At 42.5% G+C, this 22406-nt stretch overlaps 2 protein-coding genes across 2 annotated transcripts; one reads left to right on the top strand and one right to left on the bottom strand.

Annotated features, from left to right (window-relative positions):
• Window positions 1-1587: 1587 nt before the first annotated feature.
• LOC133899490 (F-box protein At5g03100-like) lies at window positions 1588-3864 on the bottom strand. The gene is given in 6 exon segments (XM_062340475.1): window positions 1588-1888; window positions 1974-2052; window positions 2277-2466; window positions 2577-2738; window positions 3174-3346; window positions 3348-3864. Coding segments are annotated over 5 exon segments (1110 nt in total). The 3' UTR covers window positions 1588-1888; window positions 1974-1984.
• Window positions 3865-9917: 6053 nt separating this feature from the next.
• On the top strand, window positions 9918-22105 carry LOC133898308 (uncharacterized). The gene is made up of 3 exons (XM_062338957.1): window positions 9918-10229; window positions 20736-20936; window positions 21018-22105. Exons 1-3 carry the CDS (start codon window positions 10038-10040, stop codon window positions 21792-21794), a joined length of 1170 nt encoding a protein of 389 aa, XP_062194941.1. The 5' UTR covers window positions 9918-10037; the 3' UTR covers window positions 21795-22105.
• The last annotated feature ends 301 nt before the right edge of the window (window positions 22106-22406 follow it).

Genomic DNA, 22406 nt, shown 5'->3' with positions numbered 1-22406 from the left:
GTAATTTATTACAATTTTTAAAAAATAGTAAAACGTATTCATATATTGGGTTTTCTGAAAAATTGGTGTATCCTCGTATCCGTATTGATCCGATACTAATATATATATTTGTATCCGTATCGATGTTGCATAGTATGTATAGGCTCTTGTGGATGAGGAGCTAACTAAGCTTATAGCGGCAACACTAGAGGAGGATCGGGATCCTCTGCAGTTGCCACTGGCAGCTACAGATAGCTGCAATGGAGTGCATTCGGGGCACTCCACATCCGTTGATTTCAAGTGGATGGGTTGGTTTAACCGCTACAGTACAGTCTCACTCTGCAGTAGAGTTGAACACTATTTGCTACAGTGGTTAAATAATACGGGACTGTAACAGTAGACTCATATTACTATTTAAATAGTAATCATCAGTATTAATTGTCATTAATGCAGACGATGCGTGCCCGATAGAGGAGGATATCCCATGCTATAGTTATTCTTTTGCCAAAGTCCTGCTGGGCTATTTAGGGTGAAAAGAGGAAGGCAATTCACGAGGAGTTTTACCAAAGTCCTCTGTCGACATACAATACTATCAAAAGGCTCCTTGAGAATCTGAATTTAGTTGCAGCTTGTACGGTTGGTATGAAAAGGAAGCCACCAGTGAAAGTCAGAGCACCTAGATGGGTGGCACCGCCCTGGGCTTAATGAAAACAATGTTCATATCCAGAAAAATATTGAACTTTGACTAATAATATCTATAAAAATATATTATTTCAATTAGAAAGATCTACATATTATGAATGTATTTTTCATGATGAATCGAGTAGCATCAACCTTGTGTTGCCAATTTATATGAACTTTTAACTATTATGATGGAAGGGAGTAACAAATAGTATCCCTTGTGTTGGCTGGGGAGCACTTTGGCCTTTTCTATGAAGAAGCTGAAATAGAAGCTACTAGTTTGATTGGCGCGTCTACGCGTGTCCGTTTTTATTTTACTGTGTAGAGCATAACAAAAGAAAACTAAAAATATTAATTTTTTGTACATTTCAATATTTATTTATGAAATTATTAATGTTAAACACATTCAATTAATTATAGAAAAAATAATAGTACTTTTATGCATGCACATAGTTTTAACATGTAGGTGAAAGTAATACTAACCTAAAATAATTCGTTTTATATTTTTTGAGTTTTAGATATTTTTCTTTGCATTTTAGATTTTTTTTCAACCGATTTATTAATGTAACTAATATTTATTTCAACATTTTTTAGAATTTCCAAAAAAGAAAATTATATATGTATGTACATGTATATACATACATATATATACGCACACATACATAGGCCTACTGCTACAGTAGGCAGGCATGAGATTTCACCGATTCCATATATAGTAGTTGATGCCAGCCAGAGGGTATCTATGCGTCTCTTTGTCGAGTTGAAACATTCCATGGGATCATAAGTTGTGCCAAGATCTAAACACAGCAACCAACAGAATCATTGCATCACTTTTCTCGGTGTCATCAGCTGCAAAATAACGACTATTCACTTGCTCACGGAGAAAGCACAAACAAGAACGAAGGACTGTTCTATGAATCCTGGCACTTGAAAGAAAGATTCGAGCGTCAAAGCCACCCGTATCTCCATGGTCAAATTAAAGGATGAAATCATAAGCTTCAGCGTCACACGCTATTATATGTATTTTGGCCTATCATCACCATGCAAGGTGAAACTTAGATACCCATATGCAGTTGAAGTTAAACGACAAAGTATGAAAGAAAACAGTGCTAACGATTAACCCAGGTACTCAGAGTCAACAGTTTTGCTCTCCACATGATTTAGAGTGACGAAAGCTTTGCATGCAAAATATGGCGTTTTCTCGCCTGCCTGATGCCTTGCATTTCCCCTACGTAAACGATGTTGCACTTATCAGATAGAGCTGAAATGCCTAGAAGCTACTGAAAAAGGGTACATAATAAGTCATATCGTACCGTCTCTCTCTTTAATAGGGTCCAATGTCACGCAGTTCACTGATAGTTATCTCCCTCTCCAGCTTCAAGTTACAAAGGTCTGGAAGAAATACCATAAAGTTATTACATGAACAGGAAAAAAGGTTCAAGTTAGAATAACAAAACATGTTGCTGGCAGAAGTCTTATTGTAACAGAAAACTTAACATAGTATGTAATTATTCATGTAAGCCATAATCCACTATTGCAGTGCATAATATGTTACAAAAGAGTGAAGCAATAATATCACACAAACACAAGGAGTGATATGGACAGAGTATACTCACGAAAACTCCCCCTCCGAGGGACATAAATATTCTCAAGCGGTACACCATTAGACCTAAATAACTGCGCCAACATATGGACTCTTGGATCATCCTTGGTGCATCTGATCTTCACCATACTAAGGTGTTTGCAAGCAAACGATCCTCCCTTTGATTTTATACTTCTTCCCAATGCCTTCTGGATGTCAAAGCTCTTTTTGAAAGACAAAAAAAAAACCCAACTTTATTAACCATCTGCTAAAATCAAGACATACTGACACATAAGCATTGAGAAACACTAAACCACTATGTATATGTACATACCATTTCAAGTTGAAGAAAAAGCTTCTCCAAATTAGGTGAATGCTGAAGTAAGAGAATTAATATGTCAAAATCAGCACCCGTACTGATACACCACTCACCAAGGGCCAAAGTCTTCAAGTTGCTAAAAGTTGGACAACTCATCGATTCTCTCCTCAGAACAACCTTCATATTTTAAATAGGAGTGAGTAGTTTAAAAATATATAGAAAAATAAATAATAATAACAACCCAAATAGAAGGGTATTAGCCCCTTCATGACTATCACTGTATCAGTTTTTTTTTTTTTTGGCTAATGAATTTGTGTGTGGAAACTGTCCTGAGACTGGCATTAAGATTATAAGGTCGTTCAAGTGGCAGCAATGCAATATCAACAAAGCATATTGATCTTAAAATTTTCAATTTGAAAGTATACAGATAAAATGAGGATACCAGGATAAACAGGCATTAAACAACATACTTCTTTCTGCTTGTGACCTCTAATTATATTAAACAAGATGTGAGTACTGTATTATATGCGTGGGATTGCATGCTGCACATCAGGGAAACAGAACGACACGTATTGAAAAGAAATATTTCAGCAATGAAACTAAGGACTGTACCTCTCCTGAATGACCTAATAGCTCCAGATTTCGAGCATTCAAAAGGCTGTGAAGAACATTTTGGCCACCTAATTTCTTGTAATCATTGATCACATACTTTGCACTGCAACCATGATATTTACTGCCCTTACTGCAATCGAGGCCATCGTCATGGTTTCCAAACTGCTGATCTTCATAGCCTTTTGCACCGAGAAGAAAGTTGCCTGATGACCTTATCATCCAGCTCAGTATACGACAGTTTCAAGATCCTGAGGTGGCAAGAGATGAAGTCCATGTGATCCAACTCCGCATACAAATTGAGATGCCCGTTGAGCTGAATAGCCCGAGCCTTCCGTTTGATAGCATTACGGATCCACATCTTAACATCGTCATCGTCAAAATCCTCATCGTCCTCACCGGGCGAGCGCAGCCGGAGCGTGTCCACCGGCGCAAGAACCTCACGGGCGAGCAGCAAGCGGTACACGAACTTGGCGAAGTCCACGGGGGCGTCGCCGTACCGCCCGACGCGGATGTCGACGCAGGGCGCGGAGGCCCAGAGGTCGCGCCACCGCCGCGAGAGCACACACGTCCGCACCACCTCCCATGCCTTCATGAAAGACATCACGTGGTGCAGGAGCGCGTCGGGCAGCGCGCTAAGGCGGTCGGCGGCGGGGTCAACTCCTCCTCCTGCCCTGTACGCACGTATATACATATATACTATTCACATGTTTTCTGAGGCAAAAATGAAAAAAATAGACAATATACGCTACCGTATTTGCTAAAAGAGACATCATATCTATGTATTTACAAATCTAGCACTCGTATTCGGTACCTTAAATTCTGAAAAAACCCTGGAACGGTGGGTCCGGGCCATATTCGGCATCTGAGGTGCCAAATATGGGCAACGGTGCCATATTCGGCACCTCAGTGCCAAAAATTGCCTCTGGCACCTAAGGTGTCATAGGTGCTGAATACGGTGCATAGTGTCATATTCGGCACCTCAGGTGCCGAATACGGCTCTGCCTGCTGTGCTCATCACTTCCTGTCTCAGCTTTCGGCGTGCGGTGACGTCGTATTGCTTAGTTTGATTATATGAATATGATTATTTGCTTAGTTAGTGTAATAGTAATTAGCGTGAATTTGTATAATAGTAATTAGCGTGATGTTGTGTAATAGTAACTATTTGCTTAGGTCAGTAGATTGTATAATAGTAATTAGCGTGAATTTGGTTAGTCAAAAAAAACTTGGGTTGGACAGAATGATTCGATTCAAATACAATGCATCGATAAATTGTGAAATTGAAATTTTGAATTAACAGTTGTGTGCGTCGGTTTAATTAGTTTTTTAATGCAATCTATTAAAATAGTGATGCACACATAAACTCCTAACCTTAGTTAAATAAAAGAAGCAGCTATGAAGTAAAATTGAGGAATGTTTTTAGTGTCTTGTACTCACCGTAGACTTCATTACTTCCCTCAGCTCACTCAGCACAAAGAAATCTACGAACAGGTTAATAGTGCAGTGTCAATTTATAATGAGATTGAATATTTGCTCAATATAACTTTCATGTTAGTTTAAATAATATTTTAATTCAATATTGAATATTAATTATTTCATTTTATTCAATAATGATGATTTAATTAGCATTGTTAATTACTTAAATGTTTAACATGTGTATCGTGCAAACATCTAAGTAGTAATTTTATTAGATGTATCTTTGTTTAGCAGATACGGTATGATTTTTCATATTTATTATAGAGAACGTCTCGCAGTTTTGCATGGGAGGCTCGTAACAATTCAGAACTGCTAGCACGTAGAGAGTTCGGTTGAAGTATCTAATGACCTAGATGACCTGAAACCACATGTTATGAGCCTTTTGCATGTAAAACAGTAATCCCATACTATTGTCCTGGAGGGTGTGCGGCCATGGGTTGTTCCAAACAGCTCGGTCGTTGTCCATACGTTGTTCGAGATGAGAAGGAATAACACGTGAGCTTTGTGCTTACGCAAGGCATTGGAGGATAACTTTGATATGAGGGTGTACGTAAACATAGTGCCATGACTAATGCATGGTGATGCAGTGACTACTGTGAAGGATTAGGCCAGCAGGTGATGCATGAAGAGGATGGAGGGAATGTCGGGGAGGGAAGTTCCGGTAGAGAAGGGGCTAAAGTGGACCCTTCTGATGTAGATGCGAGATGCATGGATGATGAAGCTGGTGGTAGCGGAGATGAAGAAGATGCTGACAATGATGACACGATGTCAGTGATCCAGTACTTTTGTGGTGCTGGTTTGCCGGATTGTATCATTGTTGAATATAACACCTTATCTAACTAGGGAAACCAGAATAGGGACATCCAGGCTGGGCAACAGTTTCGTAACAGGGTCTTGCCTTTTACCCAATGCTGCTCAGTGATGACGAAACCTTAGTCTTGATGTCCCTCGAACAGATCCGAAGCGTTATCGACTAATCGTGGATTCTATCGACAAACAAAAGCAACATCGAATAAACATCAAATAAACTCCAAATTGCAAACACAAAAAGGAATAGAACGATAGACTGAGATCTTTGACTGGGATGGACCAGGAGAACAGAATTTGACTGAAGTTTTTATGGTGAAGGATAAGGTTGTAGGGATCTAGATGTTACTAAGGGAAACTACTATAAAGATATGAGAATTTATATCTAAAACTTGCATGGTTGGATAGATCATGAATTTAGAAAAATTTGAGCACAAGAATCATTCAAATCGGAGCTAAAACGAAAAAGATATGAGATATTGAAGTTCCATGGACTTTTTTGCAAAAAAGTTGGGGCTAAAATCTAATTTATTAAAGTCTAGGGAGTTTTCTGTATACAATACAGGTCCTAAACTAATATTTAGAAAGTTTAAGGGGCTTACTATAAAAACTCAGGGCCTAAGCTTAATTATTAACAAGCCTATGGTGTTTATTATAAAATTAAGGACCTAAAATTAAGATTTTAACTATCCAGGGACCTATATGAAAATCTAAGGCTGACTGGGTTGACTCTACTAACGTGGCAATGTGACAAGGATGACACATCAGCTACTTTGCTTATGCGGACGATGATGTGGCGAAGCTGACATGGCCGACATGCTGATTGGGATTAAAGTGGATGCATGTTGATCTTTGATGGGGGAGATGAAGAGGTAAGTTGTCGATCTAATCTCGACTGCTAAGAGAAGATCCAGCGATTGTGGAGGATGGCGACCGGCGGTAGGGGAACAACGACGGTGCCGAGCTTGGTATGCGGTGGAGGACTCACCAGAGGATGGAAAAACCTCATCACCGGTGTTGGTTTTTGACAGCGAGCGGCGTAGAGTAGAGAGGAGAGCATGGGGAACTGACCTAGGGCAAGATGAGGCTCGGAGGAGTGATGAGGCAGCTTGGCGATGAGCTCTAGCAGCGGCAGTGTTCGGAACACTGAAAAGTATATATAGAGTAGGTTTGTTAGTAAACTGTTGATTCCTTGTGGATTCGACCACCAGGAATACTCTTGATGATAAGGAACAAAAATCGACTCAAATTTATGCCGTAGGTTTCAAGTATATGCACATTCTGAACTGATGCTGAATTTGTTCCTGGCCATTCACCATTCCCCATTGGAGGACTAAGTTTTGGATTTAGTTAATTATTAACCACCCCATATTATACTTATGGCATGATCTGCCATATATTAGTAAAAAGACTTTTTGGCCAGAACCCCAACGGGCTAAGATTATTCATGTTATATTATATCCAAAGTGCAGCCACCTACAAGAACTCGAAATTTTTCAGGATCGATCTCCAACACTTTGGTGTGACAATCTCGGAGCTACATATCTATCGGAAAATCTGGTTTTCCATACACGAACTAAACACATTGAAGTTTATTTTCATTTTATAAGAGTGAGGGTAGCTGGGAAGATGCTCAACATTCAGTTCATCTCATCACAAGAACAGGTTGCTAACATTTTCAGAAAGCCGCTAGCTCATCGATCATTATCATCTCTACGGGACAATCTCAATCTCTTATCGAGAGGATGAGATTGAGGGAGGCTGTTCAAATATAGATTGTAGATAGATTGTTTGAATGATCAATTCGTTGTAATCCAGTTGTGCAAAATCCAAACCAAATAGGACTCGATCCTATCGGTTACTGTAGCATAACTGGGAGCAGTCCGGCAATATAAAATCAGAGCGCCGCCGCCCGAATGAGGTGTGCGAAACCTCTCCCAATTAATCTCGAGTTTCGTCACGGATAACAGAACTGATTGTAGAAGTGGCCACTGGCCAGTCGAGGGTTCAGACTTACGGTTGATTGTCGAAGTTTTCTTCTAAAAAAGTCTCTGTTATGTCTTTTTTTTTTTTTTTCCTTAACAACCATGGTGGGAGGCAGGGAGGATCGTGAAAAAGTCGTCTACTGGTGAGGAGGACGTCACCTCGCGAGCCCAACAAGTGCGGCACCTTCGCCGTCATGGCACGCGGCGCGTACCCGCTCCTCTGTCTGAACTCTGAACCCGCGCGAGTGCGTCCAGAAGCTGTGCGGAAGGCCAAGGCAGCAAGATGGACGCGCTGCCGTCGCCGAGGATCATGGCCACGCACATGCAACAGTACTTGTTCTGCCCGCGTCCATCGGTAACAACCCGGGCCCACTGCAAGTGCAAGATCGTCTACATCTGCAGGTATTTCAGTAGCTGCTAAATTCTACATACGTTTAATTGCCATGCTTGTATTATACAGCTCCTCATTGCTCATTGATTTTTTTTAGAATAAAAGGGTTCGATCCCAGTTCCATTAAACTGAAACTTTATAGTCTTTTAAATTGTAAGCTCCTTACAGTTTTACGCATTGATCAACCTTCCAAAAATCATGGCATCACCACACCTTGATGACTACCAGAACACAACCCATCCAATAACATCACCCTCGAGCGTTTCAGCATGCTCTCTAATCTTCGCCATATAACCTGTAAACCAGACCAAGAAGCATTTTTGAAAACCATGCATATTATTTCATGTCTTCCATAGGCACCACAACACTGCTGCACACATGATGTCGATCACTTTGTTCTTCTTATCACTAATCCACAACCGTGCAATAGAGAGGTAATCACGACACACAACTGTCCGTTTTGAAAAATAGCACATCTAGACTCATGTCACTCTTTGGAAGGACAGCAAGTGTCTTAAAAAAATGTTAACAAAAATAAAAATACAACATTCCAATACTCTCAAAATTCAAACCATTATCGAAATAGTTATGAACAATTCTAAAGAAAAAAATATATGCTGTTGGATACTATAATCTAGCTCTCAAAACAATTTGTTTCTCATTATGCAAATCATATTTTTGTCAAAAAATTTTGGAAGGAGAATTTGTCGTGACAATTTCAATAGTGTTTTGAATCGGCGCAATCGTTCGCCTAACCTAAAGACCTAACCAAGTGGCTAGCAACAACGGGCACGTCGTTGTCGTGAACCTGCAAATGGTAGCGTAACAGCAACGCTCCTTTGGTCTGGACCATGGTTCACGTTACCGACCGGAGGTCGGTTATCGACCTCCGGCGGTAACCGAAAAACCGCGGTAACCGCGATTACCGGTTAAAAATTCAAAAAAATTCGGAGAAAATTCATTCGGCAAATTTTAAATTTTTGCGAAAAAATCATGTTTTTGCCCTCTCGGTAACCGAGCGGTTTGGGTCGGTTACCGAGCGGTTTGGGTCGGTTACCGAGCAATTATCTCGCATTTTTGATTCGGTCGGTTACCGAGCGGTTTGGCTCGGTAACCGCTCGGTTTTCTCGATTTATCGAGCGGTTTTATCGAATTTCAGCGCAGTTCAACAAAAAACCTAAAAAAGGGTTCAATCTTGTAAAATCAATAACTAATTCATCCGAGCTTCAAATCAAGTGAAACAAATTTTGTTGGCTTCCTTGTAACATGATCTACATGATAAAAGTATTTATACTCATAAAAAAGTTCAAAATTTTCTGTGAGAAATTTTATTTGTTAAACCAAGGTAAATGCATAGTTTACTCTTTGCTAATCCAAAAATCATGAAACTAATTTTGTTAGTCTTCTTACATGATCCTATATCTTTTAAAAATATATGAACTCATGAATTAGTTATTGTAACATGCATGATTGTGTAAATGTGTTGCGACTAGATTAATTCATAACTGACCCATCACACCTTAAAAATTAGTGAAACCACTTTCATTAGCTTATTTATATTATGATTTACATAGAAAAAATAATAGTAGACATGAAAAAATTAATTACAGTGATGTTTCTTAACATATTCACTTTATGCTTGTGAACTTTGTAAAAATCATAGAGAATTTAATAAAACTCTAAATAAAGTGAAATCAATTTTAAAGGTTCTCTTAAAATACGTTTTATATAAGAAAAATATGTGTTTGCATGTTACACTTTTCCTTAACGTGAGTTAATAATTGAGCCGCACGCTTCAATTTTTTTCATTTTTTTCAAACTTTCTCCCTATAGAATATGATGCAAACGACATTTTTTTTGAAAAAAAATTTCAAATAAGTTCTTAGAATTGTGTCTAGTTTTTTTTAAGATTTTGTTTGAATTTTTTTAAATTTTTTTATTTTTTCGAATTTTTTGAATTTAAATTTCGGTTACGGAACGGTTTTTGAAATCGGACCGGACCGGGAAGGTAGGTAACCGCGATTTTTGAGCGGTTACCGACGGTTTTTTGAACCCTGGTCTGGACCTCTCGCAACGTCGGCATTAAGCTGCACCTCTCCGCACTAGTTTCAATCAGAATCCCTCGCTTCTCGCCTTGTGTTTAGCCTTGCAGCCTCACCGCACCGCCGCCACCACCGCAACCACCCCTTGCTCCTGGAGATCGGATCGATGGCGTCGGACGCGGCGGCGGCGGGGAAGGGGACGGTGCTGACGCTCCCGGAGTTCGAGCTGATGGAGAGGCGGAAAATTCTCTCCAAGGTCATCGAGTACCGCAGGAAGCACGTCCAGCCGCGCGGCAGCGCCGTTGCCGCCGACGTAGGTGCCGCGGCCACCGCCGAGCCCACCGCCGCGGTCAACCAGGTGAGGCCCTCCCTCCTGTTCTCTTTTCCCCATCTCTATCTGACATACAATCGTTATTTAGATGTGCTTGTAGCTCTGTTCAAGGTTGATGATTAGCTTGGTGCTTGGTTATTGAGGTTATGGGGTAATTTTATGCGGAAATTGGCCTATGCTCGAAAATATTGTTGGGTTAACCTTTGTGCATGTGAAGTTGTGCTTGCTACTATTGCTTTCCATAGAGCTTATGTTTTGTCAAATTGTCATGCTGTTTTACTGTGAATTTTGTTGCTGTTCGTGTGGTCTATATACTCGTTTGGTGATCCGTCTGTCGTACTCATGTTTCTAGTAGTGTTAGGTTTAAATTTGATTTGGTTACATTCCATAATTTAGTGTTATTACAAGTGGTCAATTTTGTGCTAGTATCACAATTGTAGCATGTAAGCAGGTAGCACAAGTGCATCTTAGGCTGCCATAAGCTTCTACCATCGTTAGGTCTCAATGTTGTCACATTTCATAGTTTTGTATATCCGGTGTGGTCAAATTTTGTTGGTATTGCAATTGCTGCGTGTAAGTAGGTAGCAGAAGAATTTTGTGCATCTTGGGGCCAATTTACGGGTATTGGTGTAGTCCCGAATGAGTTCAAGACATCATTTCATCTGTTTCATTTTCTATGGGTTGTTGTGATACATGTGATGGTTGAGAGAGGCCATGTGGTTAGTCTGGAGCAAAATGCTTATATATCTTACTGCTATTTTTTTAGTAACACGCCCCACATTCCTTCCAATGGAAACTCGATGAGTCTGTGCTTGCGGAAGAGAAGATGTCTTTCCCAAATAAAGTGCAGCGAGAATCTCTTTTACAGAGGAGACTCAGCTTGGAGAAGAAGTAGAGAGGAGGGAGAACTAAAAACGTGTTGATAGCAAAAAAGTTTTATCCGCTGGCCTGATGGCTATGAGTCTGTATTTATAGTGCATGTTCAGGGGGGTAAATGTGCAAACATGTCTTTACAGAGATAGCGGTTTAAACTATTACTATACCACAGGGGCTTAGGGCCGGTCAAATCACACAATATGGGCCTCGGTAGGATGCATTTACCCCTAATCAGAAGATATTATCTACTATAGCAATACAGTGGTGCAATTGGTCCTAAGGGTGTGGTGCTCAGTCGGTCGCCTATTGTGGCGCCGCACTGTCCAAGGTGCCAGTCCGGCTCCCACTTGGGCTGGATGACAGGGTGGCTACCACTTGCACCGTTATTAACTGCCGGTCACTTCGTATTAGACCAATTGCCTTTGGTGTTCTTCTTTTATTGATATTCCTTCCGAAGGCTAGCTTCTTCCCTTGTCTCGAGAGGCGGTGGCGTGAGGGGTTCACAGCCTCTAGAAGTGTTAGCTTCTGTCAGCCTCTAGAAGTGTTAGCTTCTGTAGGGAGTCCGGAGCCTAAGAACTCTGGAGAAGCTCTTGACGGCGTCCCCTTAGTATTATCTGTGGGTTGGGATATTTTTCCTAACAGTACCCCCTCATATGCTGGCCCCGAGGTGTGGAGGGGCGAGCAGATATAGAACAAACTATCTTTAGCCCAGCCTCATAGTTAGGATATTCTAATATAACTTTAGTTGTTGAAGAGCCTCTCGATGATGACCGTAAGCGATGGTGATGAAGCTAGATGGAGGTGACGTAAGCCGGAGGAAACTGTGTGGTCCAGAGTCCAATGACGAGAGTCGGAGACGTAGTAGATGTTGGAGCCGAAGGCCGTCGAGGTATGAACGGAGAAAATACGCTCCGGAGCCTCTGTTGAGGCCGGAGGCGTAGAGGCATTGGAGCTAAAGGTCGTTGGAATTTGAATGGAGGCAATGCGCTCCGAAACGCATGCTGAGGCCGGAGGCATAGAGGCATTGGAGCCGAAGGCCAAAGCCTTGTGGCGGTCAGAGTAAACTCTTCAACTTCTCTGATGGTGAGCCTTTTCGCCATTTTAACCGTCACAATGGAGATCCTATGTAGAGGCAAGATACTCTCCCTATTTTTTGGCACAAGTGCTTAATGACACGTGGTAAAGTCAGTGCGTCTGATAGGGTAATGCGCCGGTTCTTCTGGGTCTTGTGACGATTACCCTTGCATGCACCGAAAAGGATTCAGATAATAAATGTGACGGGATGTGTATGAAAAAATCTAGGGCATTGTCATAGGGAGTTACCGCATGTGCGCAGCTTTGGTCTTGATGTGGCCACAACCCCTTAAAATAATAATTGGGAAAGCCATGGGACGGTACCCATGGCGGTTCTGTTTTCTTCCCTAGGCATACGTAAACGATTGACCCAGCTATAAAAGCTAGGGTCTACCCAGTTGATCCTTCATTGCTGTGTAAGGGAGCGATTCTTCTTCGGCTTGATCATGGTGTCCTCCTCCTCCTCGCCATCGGAGATATCGATGATTTCAACTGGTTTGACTAGGGCGGGGTCACCTCTGGTGTTGGCATCAGTTCTGCCTGACGTGGTGCCTCAAAGGGCGAGTAAGCCCATAGGCATATTTGCAAGGTTGGATCCAGCCACCATCGTGCTTCCATCCTTGCAGAGAGAGCCGCCCACTACCACTCTGTCTCGATCTCCAGTCTGATTGGTTGCTCCAGTCGAGGATATTGATATCTCTGACGATGAAGAGGAGGTCGACTCAGATCTTTTAGAGGAGATTGACAAGGAAGGGAAGGCGGAAGCGAAGGAGGCAGCCCAGGCGGAGAAGAAGAAAGCCAAGGAGGAGGGAGAGAAGGACGTGGATGAGTCCTCTTTGTCCTCATCCTCGTCCTCTGACAACACGAGGGCTGGCTACTGCATCAGCCTTCGCAGCGGTAGGTAGCAGATGAAGCGCATACGTCACTCCATGCGTCGCTGTTACGGCTTGTAGCTTTTGGTCCCGAGTAGTCCAAATACTAGAAACTCGGGAATGCATGTAAGCATCTTTTAGATGTGAAATTTATTAATATAACTAAGTCCTTGGGTCCGCTTAGTGTTGTTTTTTTCTTTCTTTGATTGAAGTGTATGGCGATCCTCTGGGCATGCAGCCAGACATGTTTTTTTTGTGGGCACCTAAGCTCAAGTGCCTTACCTTCCCTAGCCCCCTCGCACGCAGCGGTTGCTAACGGCTGGAGAGTGTGATTGTAGGTATTTTTTTTAGTGTTTTAGGGGTGACTGGAGCAATGAAGTCTTACACAAGTTTAGGCCCTAATGCAACCAAGGTAGGTATCACCGATGTGCGAAGGGTTTGGACCTCGACGCCTTTAGCGGGGGATAATGACCTTGTCGTTCCTACCGGAGGAGGTGTAGCTAATAGTGGGGCCATGAGATGAGTTCTTTGATGGAGGTGAGGTAGTTTCTGAGCCTAGTGGCGGTGAATGGAGCCAAAGCCGACAATTAAGGCCGAGGGAGGCAATTTGCAACCCCCTCAGCCCTGGATGCCACAAGGTTCTAGAATGATACGAACATTCCTCTATCCGATGTCGGTACAGACTCCTCTCCAAATTTGTTCCAAATTTCTGACTCAAAGCAATCTATTCAAAGCCTGGTAGCAGTTGGAGGAGGTGAAGCCGATGACTAGGTCGAGGGAGGCAGTCTGTGACCTCCTCAACCCTTAGCTGTGGCTCGGCTCCGGAGGCAAGGCCATCCGTAGCCCAGCGGCTGTTGCTGGAGGTGAAGCCGATGGCTAGGCTGAGGAAGGCAGTTTGTGACCCCCTCGACCCTTAGTTGTGGCGAGGCTCCAGAGGTAGGGCCATCCGATGTCCTGTGGCGGTTGTCGGAAGTGAAACTAATGGCTAGGCCGAGGTAGGCACTCTGTGACCCCATTGGCCCTTACCCGTGGCGAGGCTCCGGAGGTAGGGCCATTTGGCGGCCTACGGTGGTTGCATGAGGTGAAACCGATGGCTAGGCCGAGGCAGGCAGTCCGTGACCCCCTCGACCCTTAGCCGTGGCTAGGCTCTGGAGGCATGGCCATCCAGTGCCTTGCGGTGGTTGCCGAAGGTGAAACCGCTGGCTAGGCCGAGGGAGACAGTCTGCGACCCCCTCAGTCCTTAGCCGTAGCGAGTCTCCGGAGGTAGAGCCATCCGGAGTCTAGCAGCTGTTGTAAGAGGTGAAGCTGATGGCGAGGCTGAGGCGATCTCTTTGGTACTCGGCTAGCACGTTTGAGTTACTAGAGGATTATGTGCCTCTATGACATCAATGATATGCATTCAACTTGCCAGAGGGTTTTTCGTACCTCTGTGGCATCGGAGCTTACGCCTACAACCTGCCAAAGGATTTTTTGTACCTCTGAGATATCAGAGCTTACGCCTTTGACCCGTCTGAGGGTTTTTAGTACCTCTACAACATCGAGGCTTACGCTTACGGCCTATCAGATGGTTTTTGGTACTTCTACGACGTCGGAGCTTATGCCTACGACATGTCAGAGGGTTTTCAGTACCTCTACAGCATCGAGGCTTTCTCCTATGACCTGTCAGAGGGTTTTTAGTATCTCTACGATATCAGGGCTTACGCCTACGACCTGCCAGAGAGTTTCCAGTACCTCTACGGCATTGAGGCTTTCACCTATGACTTGCTGGAGGGTTTCTTTGTACCTCTATGATATCATGACTTTCTCATACGACCTGTCGGAGGGTTTTTAGTACCTCTACGGCATCGGGGCTTTCTCCTATGACCTGTCAAAGGGTTTCTTTGTACCTCTACGATATCGGAGCTTTTGCCTATGACCTATCGAAGGGTTTTCAGTACCTCTACGACATCAGGGCTTTCACCTACGACCTGTAAGAGGGTTTTCAGTACCTCTACGGAATCGAGGGTTTCTTTGTATCTCTATGATATCGGGGCTTTCTCCTATGACCTGTCGAAGGGTTTTCAGTATCTATACGACATCGGGGCTTTCACCTATGACATGTCAGAGGGTTTTCAATATCTCTACGGTATTAGGGCTTTCACCTACGACCTGTCAAAGGGTTTCTTTGTACCTCTACAACATCGGGGCTTTCACCTATGACCTATCAGAGGGTTTTTAGTACCTTTACGGCATCGGGCTTTTGCCTACGATTTGCCAGAGGGTTTTTTTGTACCTCTACGATATTGGGGTTTTTGCCTACGACCTGTTGGGGGGTTTTCAGTACCTCTACGGTATCGAGGCTTTTGCCTATGACCTGTCGAAGGGTTTCTTTAATTCTCTATGATATTAGGGCTTTCACCAATAACCTGTCGGAGGGTTTTAAAGGTATCTCTGCTACCAAGGTCATGCCATCAGTGGGGGAGGTTTTTAAGATATCCCCACCACCGAGGCTAAGCCATCGGTGGGGAGGTTTCTAGAGATGTCTCCACCACCAAGGCTAGGCCATTGGTGCAAAGGTTTTTAAGATGTCCCTGCCACCGGGGCTATGCCATCAGTGAAGAGATTTTTAAGATGTCTCTGCTAGGGACATAACGAGGAGCTAGTTCAAAGCATAATACTGAGTCAACTACAAACTTGCTACCTATTCATTCACTCAAGACATGCATACCCAATTTGTAGGTAGCGCAACCGGCATACTATATAGAACAGATATGCATACATGATCGATGATGACTACATTGCATCGACCCGTGGTTCATTACGTGGAAAACAAATAAATGGGACACGAAATAAGTGATAGATCATAATATGATCTGTCACTGATGATAAAAGTGACGGATTATAGTTGTGATCTATCACTTATAAGTTATCATAAGTGATGGATCATCCTAAGTCAGTCATAGGCGACGGGTCGTAGTCGTGACCCGTCACCTATAACGACTCATAAGTGACGGGTCATCCTTGCCAGTCATTTGTGATGGGTCACAACTTGACCCGTCACCAATGACTAACTCATCAGTGACGGGTCATTCTAACCAGTAATTAGTGACGGGTCAAGTTGTGACCTGTCACCATTGACTTGATCAATACATACAGCTATCATTTTATGTATTGTGTGTATATATACCCTAGGTATTCATATATTTAGGTTTATGTAGATATATATATAGACAACATTTATGGTTATTTTTATAGATGTACATGATCGATACAGAGAGATATTATTTCATGTGGTGCAAAAGTGCATGTACTCCTAATTTATGCCATGTGTGTGTATATATATATGTATAGTAGTATGAATATATACTCATATATATGTGTATTTTATGTTATTTTTCTTTATTTATTAGGGGTGTATATATATATGATGCTAATTTTTTATTTTTCTTTTATTTTTCTCTTATTTGTTCTCACCTTAGCAGCACTAGAATATGAATTATTGTACAATTTTTCTCAAGTTTGATGTAAGGGGTGGCAGCTATGGACACAAACACGCATTCCGAAAATGGTGCAGAAACTTCCAGTGGCGAGAACTCAATCTTCCAAGTCATTTTGACTTCGAAAAATCTCCAAACCCAATAAAGTTAGGGGGAAACAGATGTAACTTTTTTTTAGATGTCCGTAGTGTCAACAAAAATCAAAATCGAAGTCTGTATGCAAAAGTTATGCCCTTTTTACTAAACACACTCCAGATCAATATTTGAGGAAAAACGTCATCGGTGACGGTCATAATTGTGACCCGTCACCTATGACTTGCATAAGTTACGGGTCACAGTTATGACCCGTCACCTATGAGCTTTGGTAGCGAAGGTTAAAAAGACAGCATATCCGGTTTCTATCACAAACATGTGATAGCTGAGGTGGTAAGGGAGTCGTGTGCGAGGCCCTAGGTGCGGATTCGAGTCCCACAAAATGTAAAGACCAAAATATGTTTGAAAATGATGTGAATTTGGCATATGCGATGGGCCCTGTATTAGGATGGCTCTCGGATGAAAAAAATATATTTTTTTTGACTTTTTTCATGTCAAAAAATAGGAAAATGTTCGTTAGTCATAACTGACGAGTCACAACTGTAACCCGTCACTTATAACTTGTAAGTGACGGGTCACAGTTATGACCCACCTTAATAAGTGACGGGTCAAGTTTTGACTCGTTACGAATGACATCATTGGTGATGGATCCTACCCGTTACTTATGACTTATCATCAGTAATGCGTTTCTTTAGCCAATTTTCCTCTAAAATTATAATCTACCTCCCTGCCAAATCTTATAATTTTTGGAGTTCGTTTAATTTTCTCGTCCGGTATTTATTTGTGTCACAGCGTTTAACCAAGAATTAGAGTTTATCTTTTATTAAATAAATCTGAGTTTAGCTTTTTTAATAACCATGTTTACATTATAATCATAGATTAGTCTCTTATGTTAATCTAGCTTAAGTGTAGGTTTAATCTTATGTTAATTAAAGAATAGTTTTTAGAATAATTAAAGAATAAATCTTTTAATTAATATTTATAATAGATTATTAATTCCTGTTTTAATCTATAAGATTTAATCTTAGTATAATTCATGTGCTAGATAAATAAATACCAATCAATAGAATAATTTAACATTAGTAATTAATTAATTAATTATTTTTTAATAAGTAATAATTATATTTAAAGAATAGTTTAACATAGTTAATTAATTACAAGTACATTTTTGCAATAGCAATAGTTTATAGCTTAATTAGAGTGGTAATTAAGAAATACTACATAACCATGGATTAGTACTATAGATTAGAATAATTAATCCAACACTTAAGCATATATAATCACCTAGAGTTATACTTACGTATATATGTATACAAGCTCACATGCATATAGACGTTAATATCATATGTATGTATATGTCTGTCTGTACACATTTACTCATCTACACGTAGAAGCCCTAACTGTCGCCTTCCAGCAGTTAAGCCAATAAACGCTTGCCTAATTGTTAATGACTTGTTTAGGCTTCTCTTAAGTTAATAAACGAACTAGGTTAGTGTCCGTCCTTCTTCCTTCGCTTTGGTGTTCCTTTGGTTTTGTTCTGGTGTTCATTTGTTTAGTCGTTGTGCGTTTTTCATCATTAATCTACGTAGGCTCGGAGCCAAGAACTAAACAAGGACGCGAGGAAGGAACTAAAGCGATGTCCGATGATGAAGAACTTGGGAAACTCAAACGGTAAGACCAATCATGAATTGACCTTCGTCAAGGTAAGTCATATCTCCTTGATCATTTTGAGCCTATATTTTGAATAATCTAAATTGATCAACTTAAACTTGACTTATTATCGCAGGTGATATGTATTATGCTATTTCAACTGTTTGCAATAGTTACATCCTATCAATTTATTTCCATGCCTTAAAATTTCTTATCTAGAATACATATCACCCTAGGATTTATTTTTCATTATCTATATTAACATCGGACGACGCCGTGATATCTAGCATGCTTAGGATGGAATACATTCTCTTCGAAGATGTCCCTACTGGAATACATCTCTTCAAAGATGTCGCTTCCCTATTTAATCAATTTAACTTATATGCCATGAATCTTTGGTGATTCTGGAATCTTTGATGTCGTGCGAGATATGACAGGTGGTGTGTAAAATGGATGAAAACTGTTTTGACGGGGGCAGGTAGATTAGTCCTTCGGTGAGGATGCTCTTGAGGACTTGAGTTACCTGGAGGTATTCGTTGCCAATTAAAGATGCCTGCATTGGCAGTATAAGTACTGAATCATTGCGCTGTCATGCTGAGCCACCCCAGTGCAACCATGCGTCCTGTATAGGTAGGACTTGACTTTTCTTTCTCTTGACCGAGCTAGGCATCCTACTAGGAGAGCCAGGTAAGCAACGAGAACACAAGAACTAGTCAGATGCTCTACGAGGGTGTTATTGAACCAAACCCTTTATAAAGGTCCATATGGTACCCTGACATCCCTTACGAGCGTTATTGAACAAGACTCTTTACAAAGGTCCAAGTGGTACCTTGATATCCCTTACGTAGGTCCTGCAGCACTTGGTGTATCTCGTAGTATGGTCCAGCAAGGGAAGGTGATTAAAGTGTCTCAGTATGATTCTCTCCTCCGTTTACAATAGTTGGAGGCTAAGCATATCGTGTGGATACAGTGTACAACCTCTGTATAGTGTAAATCTATTCAAAAAACCGTGTCCATGGTCATAGACATGCAAAGGAATGACCACGCTTGGTTAGACTCAAGGGTGTGTGTATCTTTGATGAGTAAGTGAATGGACTAGATGTCCATGTGATGAGGTTGCTGGCTCAGTCCGACAGGAACTGTGCAGTATTAGAGGTACACCAGACACAATGACAAGGATTACGGAGTGAGGTATAGCCCCTCTTAGGACCCAAAACCCAAGATATACCTTATTACTTTGTTTAAAGTGTTCTCAAAGCTATCAGTAGAGAATATATATTGGATAACTGTATAAACTGTTTATGCTTAAAACTAAAAATGTAAAGCCTTATCCTTGGTTTAGCCATTATGGATCCATGAAACCCTTGAAGTAATATAGGACTTGTTGAGTACCTTCTATACTTAGTCTTGCTGCTTTCAGATTGTTAAGATGGACATCTACCTCAACCCAATTGAAGTTAAAGAGAAGAAGTCTAAAGTTGTGTCTGCAGCTGAGTTGCCTGTGGTATTAGGTCGTTCCGCCTTGTGCTGCTTCGTTCCGTTGTAGGCTCTTCTGCCTAGCTGATCTACCGTGGATCTTAGTCCACGAGGTCATCGTTTACTCTTTTCAGGTAATTATTTTATTTGAAGTATGCATTTGATATTATTTTATTAAATTCTATGCGTATCAGTTACTTGATCCAGGGACTAATATATGAGACATAGAGGAGCCTGATGTCCGGGTCCTGACACAATGTGTTAGAGGGGCTGCTCAGGTTGTGCTCGCGATAGAGGTGAGAGAGGGAGAGAGACAAAGGATGGCCATAAGTCATCGCATCTCGATGGTGAGGAAAAGCGGTGGTGGCAGCTTGACTAGGAACAGCGCGACGGATGATAGCTGGAGGAGGGGGAAGGCGTTGAACGGTGGGGTCCATGTGGTGGTGAGGGAGAGCGGGGCGGCGTGGTAGCCGGCACACTTGCACGTGTGTTGGGCCATGCGGCGTCGCGGCCCATAGCGCGAGGGAGAGAGAGGGAGAGGTCTGCTGGGTTGGCTCCTGGGTTGGGCCGGCGTAGAGGAAAAAGAGAAAGGGCGGTCCGAGAAGGAAAAAAGAAAAGGAAAACAGATTTAGGATTAAATTCAAATAGGAGTATTTAAATTTGGATTTGGATTTTGATTTAGCTGGTTTCGAATCTAAACATTAGATTTGAATTTGAGAGACATTCAAATTCAAATCTTCACTTAAAGAACCATAAAATAAACAACCAAAAATGCATATGTTCATCTTTTTGCAAGGATTAATTTAGAAATTAATTTGATGCTCTTTGAATACTTAGCCAAAAATAATATATTTGAATATACACATACATGTTTATAAATATATTTAAATATATACCTCCTCGATTTTATGCTGGCTTAAACAATTAGATTTTTTTTTAAAAAAGTGAATTATGCTATAATCTATATACTAAAACTCAGATGTACCAACTTTTCATGCTTCATAGTTTGATGCCAGGTACTGGATGAGCCATTTCTATGTCAGCAACTGCCTGCTGAGTCTGGACACAACAATTCACTGACTGTGGCCGTGGTACATCCTAAGCCTGAGGCGAACGGTCCGGTGCTGGCGGCCACTGCACATGTTTGTGTCCCATCCTGCGGCGTTCTTGTCGAGCAGATCAAGCGCATCGGCGGGCTAGTTGATGACTTTATTTCAGTGGGATCTTGTTCTCCAGATGCTTGCTTAGCTTATTCTGATTCACATTGCAGCTGATATTTATTTTCTGGAATACTGCAGGCCATCGTCGGCCATTGCACCCCAGCCAATCAGATCGAGGAGCACCGTAAGCGTTGCGCTACATACTCCCAGAAGGCACTAATGTTCGCGATCACCACGTTCGCCGCGTACCTGGGTTCTGCATCAGCCTCCACTGGAAACACGGCCTTCAAGGTCGCCATTGCAGCCTTCTTCGTTGCTGTCCTTGCTGACCTTACCTCCGTGACGCGTACGCCAAAGTGGGGCAGTTTCTTGGTTTACCTCTCATGGTTCCTTCTGGTGCTAGTGTCATACCTCCTACTCGTATCGTTCAACAAGGACTACAGCTATGCCATCATCCCTGTGCCGCTCCCGATCATCGTCGCCCTCCTTCAACACAAACTGCGGCCTGGAGTGAGGCAACAAAGCAACACCGACATCGAATCAGCTGGTGAAGCTCTCAACACCAAACACAAAGCTGATCAAGATGTCCACACCGAAGCCGAAGCTGCTCAAGATCTCGACCGCATCTTCGACTTGGCAGCTGGTATCGTCAACTGTGGTGGCCTTGTCAGCATGCTGTTGGGACACTACTTGGTGGGGCCAAACCAACACATAGCTGTCAGCGCCATCTGGTTTTTCTTCTTCTTCACTGTCGTTCTCGGCCTCTATCTGATGATGATCACAACGGTGAGACCTGTGGCGCTCACTCTCCATGCGAGGCACCTCACCGTCCTACTGAAGGTCCTGCTAGTAATCACGCTTATCACCATCTTGATCCATGGAGTTCCCAGCTCAGGGAACGATTCACATGCCTAAAATAACGACCTTAATTCTTGCCAAATATATACCTGAATTTTTGTAACCTATCTGTCTGTCAGATAATCCAGGCTTTGGTTCGGTCAGAGCTCGATCAAGTTGTTTTTGTGGTCGAGCGCGTCCTGTGTTGGTTCGACGCGTGCACGTTCACGCGGGAACAGTTGAGTCCGAGTCTTGCGCGCGCGGCACGAGCGGAGCGGGAGGATGGCGTCGCTCATGGAGTTCGTGGCGCGTGCGTCTCGGCCGTAAGGCCACATTCTGTGTATTCGCTGCTATTTAAGTTGGAGTCAGAAAAAGGTGGTTGGTTGGTTTTGCCGCACCAAAGCTCTGTGTGTGTTCTCTGTTCGTGTGCTCTCGAATGTGCAGTCGTTCTTCCTCAGCTCCGAAGGGGGGTCAGTGCAGCGCTCCGACGGGCGGAGCTGCTTGCCAGGAGAATTGGCATCAAAGCCAATTACGCCACCTGGGGAAGAGATCGTGCGATCCAGTGGGCATTCATGCCGTGCCATCGCCCGTCATCACCACGGCGGGGTCAGGGATCGACTCCGCCATCCAGGAGTGTCAGTGGGAGCGGGAGCGCCGAGCACGGTGTGGTGATCCACCGTGTCGTGAAGG

This window comes from Phragmites australis, chromosome 18 (assembly GCF_958298935.1).
Source record: "Phragmites australis chromosome 18, lpPhrAust1.1, whole genome shotgun sequence".
NCBI lineage: Eukaryota > Viridiplantae > Streptophyta > Magnoliopsida > Poales > Poaceae > Phragmites > Phragmites australis.
This window is presented reverse-complemented; position numbering and strand designations above follow the sequence as displayed.

What these genes read in the sequence shown, in the direction of transcription:
- LOC133898308 (XM_062338957.1), top strand. Translation starts at nt 10,038, where the DNA reads ATGGCGTCGGACGCGGCGGCGGCGGGGAAGGGGACGGTGCTGACGCTC. An exon ending in CCACCGCCGCGGTCAACCAG is followed by an intron (nt 10,230 to 20,735) that starts GTGAGGCCCTCC and finishes GTTTGATGCCAG; the next exon opens with GTACTGGATGAGCCATTTCT. An exon ending in TAGTTGATGACTTTATTTCA is followed by an intron (nt 20,937 to 21,017) that starts GTGGGATCTTGT and finishes GGAATACTGCAG; the next exon opens with GCCATCGTCGGCCATTGCAC.